At 48.6% G+C, this 8205-nt stretch overlaps 1 protein-coding gene and 1 long non-coding RNA gene across 2 annotated transcripts in view; one reads left to right on the plus strand and one right to left on the minus strand.

The window, feature by feature from the left end:
* Positions 1–6167, minus strand: part of LOC139047743 (uncharacterized) — a 34154-nt gene extending 27987 nt beyond the window's left edge. Inside the window, exon 1 of the long non-coding RNA XR_011507346.1 lies at positions 5897–6167. This is a non-coding gene — a long non-coding RNA (uncharacterized lncRNA). The remainder of the gene's footprint in view (positions 1–5896) is intronic.
* Positions 560–7771, plus strand: LOC139047740 (uncharacterized). The gene is made up of 2 exons (XM_070521760.1): positions 560–1065; positions 7185–7771. Exons 1-2 carry the CDS (start codon positions 687–689, stop codon positions 7430–7432), a joined length of 627 nt encoding a protein of 208 aa, XP_070377861.1. The 5' UTR covers positions 560–686; the 3' UTR covers positions 7433–7771.
* Positions 7772–8205: the final 434 nt, after the last annotated feature.

Here is an 8205-nt window from a genome sequence, read left to right on the forward strand (position 1 = left end):
AACAATAAGAAAGCAAGGGGGAAGGGGATATAGCAGCAATCGTAAGAATAGGAATATGATGATGATGATGAAGCCTCAGCTAATGGCAAAACCCACTGAGGAGGATAGGCCACGAATCGGGTGGTAATATGATACTGCTTTCTTACCTTGCCAGTTTTTTTTTCTTCTTTTGAGACAGTTGTTCTTGTTGTATTGTTAACTACCGTTCACATTTTCACGTCTTACACTTCGCACGTTTGTCGCTTGTCATTTTGATGATAATTTAATGGTGGCAATTTTCGTAAACACTGGCCTTGAAAAGAAATCACAGGCTCCTGCGTTGTATGTCTGAGTCAGACATCTTGTATGCTTCAGATCGTAGAGATGTCTAACAATTTACGCGTTCGTTAAGCTCGTTTTGCTCGTATACGTTTTATCGCACTTTTTCTTTAATCCACCATGACTTATTTGAATCATCCTTCATCATTTAGCTGCGGTTTGTAATACCACCCTGAAGCTGTGCAAACACCTGGGACAGCATCTGATGGCACCAGATGTTGACAAAGAAGAGTAAGACCGGTGACCATGCTTGCTCGTGGACAAACGCCCACGAGCAGCATGGGCCGCGATCACCATGGGTCACGATCACCCCGGGCCACGATCACCACGAGCAGACAGAGACCATCGGAACCAAGACGGAAGATACGATGAAGTTCGGCGCAGGTCGCGTCTGGCCGCGCCCGGCACGGACTTCAGCGGCGATGAACTCCAGCGAAGTGGTCGAAGGTCCCGTCTGGTCGCGCCCGATGCAGACTCCAGCGCCGTTTAAGCCTGGCGAAGCAGGCGAAGGTCCCGTCTGGCAGCACCCGATGCAGTCTGCCGCGTCCATGAAGTCCGGCAGAGCGGTTGAAAGTCTGGCCGCACGTCACCACGTCTGGCCGCACCGGATGAGGACTCCAGCGTCGATGCTCTCTGCGGGGAGCCGCGACGGTCGACCGGAGGAACATCGACTCCCAGGGTCGGGACGACGGAGACAGCCGGAGATAGTGCTCGACGAGCAGGAATACTGGCGAAGGCGACAGGCTGGTAAGTGAGACACGGGGGTTGTCACATCCGATGGCCGAGAAAATCAGTCACTCGGCAGGTTGGCTAACAGTCGGTAAAGTTAATAACCTGTCAGTTGGATTTCAGGCCGTGCGCTTCCAACCGCCATTGTTAAAACCTCAGCTGAACAGTACTCAAGCGATAGTCATTACGGGGGACCTGGGGACGAATTCGCCACGCTCTTCGTTTGTGAGCCATCCTTGCCTTTGACTGTCACCTTTCACTAATGATATGTACAGCTATAGTTGTCAGAAAAATGCTCTTCCGGACGATTATAGCGTAAGATAATTTTTTGGAAATGTGGGCTCTGATCCTGGCTTTTATCTTGCCACGCATCTGACATTAATTGGCCAGTCATAGGCAGCTATGACACGCTTACTCCACATCTCTTAATCTTGTTCTCATCGATCATTTTATGGACCTGGGTCTGAATTCATAGTCAGCTTTGTAAGAACTACCGGTCATTTACTGGCGACGTGTATATGCTGATATGTTCGCTTGAAGTGTTGGCTCGCGCTATTTTTAACGAGCCGTTTTACTACCTCATGAAGACTAGTACCGTTTCCTCAAGTGTTAAAACATGCCTATAGCAGTTTTCATATTAAACGACTCATTAGGTGATATGGTAATCAGTTCTGATGGTGTTTTAAACTTGATATTGAATTAGGACACGAAGAAGTTTACTGCTTCTGGTGGCATCTGCGCAGCGGGGTTTCCTAGTCCTATTTGACTATTCTTTGAATGGCGTAGCGCTTAAATATTTAGGCGTTATTTTAACAGAAAATATTTCTTGGTATAACCCCATTGAATATGTAAACGGAAAAGCACTAAAAGAAACTAGGCCATTTGCGCCGCACTTTAACTGAGACCACTCGCGACACTAAACTGCTTTTATATAAAACGCTTATCTACCCCATTCTTGAATGTGCGTCCGTGGTTTGATAGCCCTACAAACACTGTGAAATAATCTCCCTCGAAAACGTTCAAAGAAAATCCATTCGCTTCATTTGCTAAAATTACAGCCGTAGTTTCTTGCCAACACCGGTAGTACAAACACTGGGCATGGACCCACTGCCTTTGCCTTATCGCATTGAAGCTCTTAAATTCTTGCATGCAATATTTAACTCCACCTCTAGCCTTTGTGATGGTTACCATACCACATTTACAAAGAAAGTTATATCCGTAGCTCCCACACTTTGAGCATAGCACCTTTTTAGAATGCAGCTCTGAAAGGGCCCCTCACCAGGCCACATAGCAAATTTTGGTTATATGCTGGAAGTTGTTACGTGCCCTCTAGGAAGCGTTCTATCGCAAAATTTTTTTCATATTGGTTCTATAATAAGCGCGATAGAAGTATTTCAGTGCCGCGAACTCATGATTTCAGGGGGCGAGCCTCACTCCAACATAGACGATCTCTCGTCTTGCCCGCGTCTAGCCTACGCAAGCGAAATTCCTTCCCTGCGTTCTCCCATACCGTAGCTAGAGGATCTGATGACGCATATGTCACGGGCTCCGCCTTCTCTTTCTTTTTTCTCGCTTTTTTCCCCCTCTTTTTCAGCGAAAGCTGTATATGACTAATCTTCTGTAGTTTCCCGGCGTCCGGCAATAAAAAACGACTTAGCGGTTTCTAATAAACAATGGGTTTCATTGTTTGCTTTGTGTGTGATCACGTACGGGTGCACTGCGGCGGCGCAGATGTTAAAATGTGGAACAGATTAGACCACCCGTCATGCAGAATAGCGTGACGTCAAGGTTATCGCAGCATATACGCAGGAGAGGTATCGGCACTAAAAACAGCTGCGTCATCGATGGGGTGGACACCCCAAGAACAAATGCGCACGAGGAGCGCCGGAGGGAACAGCAACGAGAATGTAAACGGCGCCGGCGCGAAACGACCACCGACGAAGAACGTTCCCGCGATGCTGAACGAAAACGACAATCGCGAGCGCGGGCAACCATTCCACTCTGTGAATATGGAATGGCAGCGAAAGCACTTTGCTTTTCGTTTGAGAGTTTTGACTGTCGTCAGCTTTCGCTGCCATTTCATCTTCACAGAGTGGTATGGTTGCCATTTTTCTTTTCTTTTTCTTTTCTTCTTTTCTTTCTTTGTTTGTTTTTGGTGCGCGGCCAGCTTCCGCTGACTGTCTCTCGCGCGAGCTGTTGCGTTTGTCTCGTTTCGCGCAGCACCCGATTTTGCTCGCTGTGCACGAGAACAGCTGACTAGCGGTATAAGTCAGTGCTCCACGAACACTGAGGCAGACGCGAGCGGATCGCAGAGTACGATCGCGCGCTGGAACATGCCAGAAAATGATAGTTTCGCTATCTGCGCGCGACTGCACGAAAGCAGACGAAACGGATGCATACATCTCTCTTACTACGGTACGAAGTCAAACAAAGACACGCAGACACTCGATTTTTAGGTTTTAATATTTCTCTAAACATCAATTCGCCTATTGAAGCAACAGATAAAACAAATAACAGCTGTTGCCTCGAATAATTCTCGAGGTCACGTGCCACTATGAGCGATGTCACAAAACTGCCATGTACGTAGGCGCACTTCTGCGATATACGTCGACTCTCCCGCTGGGAGCGCGGCGCCCGCGAGAAGGGCGAATGGCGTTTGGTTTGAAATTTAAGCTCTTTCCGCAGCGCGCAGGGATGCAATACTTAGCAGACACAATCGTTATCGCGCATTGTATGCACTGCTCTTGTCAGCTCAAGATGGCCAGACTTGGTGAGGGGCTCTCAAAGTGCTCGTTCCTGCATTGAGCGTTGGCGTGTCTCGTTGACGTCGTCGTCAACGTAACCGAGCGAGCCGAAGGATGAAAGAGCGAACGCAGAGCGCAACGGGGCATAAAAAGCGAATAGAGCGTGAGGTGGAAAGCGGTGGAGGAGGCTACAGTGAAATTATGAGGCGGAAAATGGAGGAGGAGGGTATGGCGCAGTGCCGCCATACCGGAGTGCCGCTCTGCGGCGACGATTACTACGAGATGGCGCCAGAGTAGCGCGCGTCGTCTGTTCACCGATGGCATGTGGCGAGAACACCCACTGATACCATATACTGGGGGCGAGGACTTACGGAGTCGCCGTCTGTAGGAAGCGCCTCCCTTGCGTAGTATGAGGGATAACGCGGCGCTCTCCTCGTAACTTTGGCTTACGGCACTCAATGAAAACACCACGCGGCAGCCCTCCTGGAGATTTCTGTAAGTACTGTCAAAACAAGGGAAGATTTTTACTGTCAAAATAATAATCTTGGGCAAACTGGAAGTACAGAATCGTTTACAGACACTGTCTCTTTACCGAATATGTACAGTGAACGCCACAGCGCGTGGTCACCGCTATGGAGTCTCCCGAACCGGCTTCTTGCCTGTAAGGTAGGCAAATGCTGAGAGCGAACTATGTGAAATATGTTTTTATAGTGGGTTGCCTGTATAACCGAATGGAGCATAACAGAATGAAGCCTCAAGTGGTCGGACGGATTCGCAGCGACCGACTGCGCGTCTGCATGCATGTCCGCGCGCAATGTTTTGCTTTCACTGTGAGCGCGTTTTCGCACCGTGCCATGAGCTTTAGGGCGCAGAATATGAGCACTTGACAGTACACAAGCAACCATAGTTGCGTGGACGCTATCAGAGCTGTTCAAAAATAACTTCGTGTGCCGTCGCGACGATTCAGTACATTAATTCATAACACAAACATGACCATGTGCCATGCCTTTCTTTAAATGTGCTTCTTGCCGCTCCCTTTCCCTTCCAGTGAACTTGCCAGTCTCTAGCATCAGCAAGTTCATAGACCAGATAAAGCGTCACGACACTAGCCGCGCAGCGGGCGCGGGGGAGCGTCTCAGTGCGCGCTTTCCAAGGTCGATTCAAATAGGTCGCGAAGCTTCGGGCGAAAAGCGGTTCAGTACAGATTGTCACCGACATCAGCATGGGGGGTTATGGGAGCAGCGATCGAAGCGCGACTATGTTTGGAGGGAACAAACATTGGGAAAGAAAAACGCGTTTTTTTAATTCAAACGAGACACAGTTAGATTCATTCAACGAAAATAAAATTCCTAGTCAATTTTATAGATTCGTGATGAGTTAAATAAATACGTTTAATTTTATTATTATTAATAAATGCATTTCTTTTCAGCGCCCATCGCTACAGGGGGCGTTGACACCACTGTCACTCGCAGTGCAATGTACGTCTTGAAATGGGCAGAAAGGCGCACTCGTATCACCTGTTGAATTACACCCCCCTCACAATTTGTGCTTTCTTGCTTGTCGAAGTTTGTCTGAATTTGGTGACGCGGGTAGCTTCATTGCTTCTTAATCTGTTCAGTCCAAAGTAGTGAGTTACGACCGCCAGATAATTGTGTAGTTATTTTCGTGCGACTGCGCTGGCCGACGGACGTGGCATCCAACAATAGGATCAGCACTCTACACCTAAAGCTTTCGTCGGCCTCCAAAGAAAGTATGTTCTGCGCAGGGATGCGATTTCGACAACCGTACGGCTGGCCTTTTCCTGCATCGCTTTCCACGCTGAAAGCTAGAAACGCCCATCAAGTCGAATGGCGGGGCATGTGGATATATAACTCCAAAGGAAGGACAACAAAACAAATTTCGTGCCTTCGAAAACAAAATGACGTCACTTCTGCTTTTAACGGACATGGCGGCACGTTCTTTTTTCTTCCGCCGGAAGTGTTCCCACCACATACAGATGTCGCTAAGCCCCATGAACCGGCGATAAACCGCCATGTTTTGAACGTATGGGCTCCTATGGAAGCTTCGCTACCAGGTATATTTACCTTGCGCTTTCTGCTACTCACCGAACATCGCAGTCCCGACGCCGTAGCAGAAGTCTTCCTCGCGTCTGTGCTTACTGCATATCCCTGTTGTAGCCGATGGCTTGCCGGTTCTAAGTTTCGCGAACCAAGCTTCACGCCGCTTCTTGTCCTGAGACCACGTATGAATAAGGCTGACACCAGGCTCCGCTGCGTACGTCCGGCACTGCGGCGTCGAGCAGTAGTTCACCATGCTGCACGCCTCCAAAAGCAACCACTACATATTAAAGTAGTTTCAAATGCTGTCAAGCAGATACCCAAGGCGCGAAAACCTCCCCACTTAATCAGAACCGCAGTGCAGGTGGGACTTTAAACTTTCGTTATCAGTTCGCTTCGGCGCTTCCGAAGCAGCCGACGCGGCCTCTGTGACCACATGTTTCCTCACGCCACGTCACGCCGATGGCGGCGCCAGCTTTTCCAGTGGTGGAGCTCGCCCCCACTGGAAACGAAGCGCTGCATGAGCGGAGGTCTGTTTGCGGAGGCTGCTGTGAACGCACCCACGCGTCACCCATGCGCTGCCTCTCGCGATTTCCTGATTAGCGAGACAGTCGCGCCACACTTCGCTCTGTTTGCAACGTGCCGCACGAGACAGATTGCCCGCGCCAGCCAACTTACCACGAAATGTAACACACACAGAGCTGCGCTCAAATTTCGCATTAGGGAGTATCGTAATCGTTGGTGAATTTTCGATTCACACTAACGCATTCAAATACAGCTTCTTTTTCCACCCATAATACAGTCTCGGAATTATCTGCCTGGTAAGATTCGTTCCCTACCACTAAACGAGTATTTAGTTGTCATCAGCGAATACCTTGCTAACATGTAAATTGCTTCATCTGTATTATTGTTCTTTGTGTGTATGTGTTTGCTTTTGAGTGACAGTTGGTTCAGTTATTCTCTTCTGTTACTTCCTTGTCTATTACTGATATTGTGTAACGTTTCCCACTCCTGCTATAGCCCCAAAATTAGGGCTGCTTCATATGCAAATAAATAAATAAATAAATAAATAAATTAACGCACATCCTCACGAGAGGATGCTCAGGGCACGGAAAATTTTGTGGCCTACAAGATTACCACCTCCTTCCCCCTCCGCTTCCGCCCTGAATTATTGAATCTTGCCCCTTTGTGAGCTTAATGGAAAAGCGCTTGCGTGTAAACGCTTGCCACATATTTTGTCTGCTCGAATAACGAGTGATGTGCCTCGCGTTCCCGGTCGTCTATACGCGATGTAAATTAACCCCTCCTCCTTTGCTTTCTTTTTATTTTTGTGCAGAGGGTGAAGCGCAGGCAGCACCAGCTATTGATGGTATCTTTCCTGCATTTCGCCGGAACACCCTCAACCTGTCGCGCGCTTGCCTTACCTTCGCCGTCTTAGTTGTTGTTGTCATCACCTGCTACATCATCGTCACACGGCTCATCTTCCTCTCCAAGTGGTCTCCGATGTCCCTGCTCAACAGCTTCTACGGGCCCTCCCTATCCAGTGCTACCCACGGGACCCAGCAGCCAGTCATGTGGCGATAGCCGCCGGAATCAGGAGAGGCTGCTCTCTTGCAGCTGCCCTAGGCAATATGAGCATGCGCTCCTCCTATGCAATGCTGCCATTTATTTCGGGATGTCGGAAACACACAGCCGGCGTAACTGGGCCCGTGTTTACAAGACTTGTCCTACGTAAGACGGTCTCCTCATTTGGGCAACGTTCAACCGGCGGCCACTTACAATAAAGGTGACACGGAAAGAACCCGCCAGACGGTGTGCAATCGCCGACATCCCTTAAAAAGAAGCTTTGTATATGATGGACACTGTACGCAAACGAAGAGCGAAATACGTAAATGGTCGTCGGCATTGTTGATTTTTTTGCAATTTCGCTGCATTATGCACAGTTGTGGAATGCAGTGCAATCTTCCGCATGGCCAGAAGCATTAGAAAACATATGCCTCTGCACTAGCTATACTGTTGCTTCTGAGTGGGAGAACAAAGTGTTTTGTGTGCTGGACAAGCTCCTTCCAAGCACGGAGTTATATACGCGCTGTTGATGAGCTGGAAAGGTATGTAAGGCTGAAGATGCAGAAATGCAAAGCGCTATCCTTCATTGCGCTATTTCTCATAGAGGAAAGGGGAAGAGAAATGAGGTCAGAGTAAGACATTATTATGAGTGGAGCAATAGTGTCTTCTAACTGTCTCGCTTACGTCACTATGCACTTAAACATCATAGAAACGCCAGAACACATGACTGCGCGTTTATACAGGGTGTCTCAGCTATCATGCACGAAACTTTTAAAATCTGCAATGTGTTA

The sequence above is a fragment of the Dermacentor albipictus genome, chromosome 1 (assembly GCF_038994185.2).
Source record: "Dermacentor albipictus isolate Rhodes 1998 colony chromosome 1, USDA_Dalb.pri_finalv2, whole genome shotgun sequence".
Classification (NCBI taxonomy): domain Eukaryota; kingdom Metazoa; phylum Arthropoda; class Arachnida; order Ixodida; family Ixodidae; genus Dermacentor; species Dermacentor albipictus.

Excerpts from the sequence above, each read along its gene's own strand:
- LOC139047740 (XM_070521760.1), top strand. The coding sequence starts at position 687 with ATGAAGTTCGGCGCAGGTCGCGTCTGGCCGCGCCCGGCACGGACTTCA. Across the intron at positions 1,066-7,184 it reads CTGGCGAAGGCGACAGGCTG|AGGGTGAAGCGCAGGCAGCA; the intron begins GTAAGTGAGACA and ends ATTTTTGTGCAG.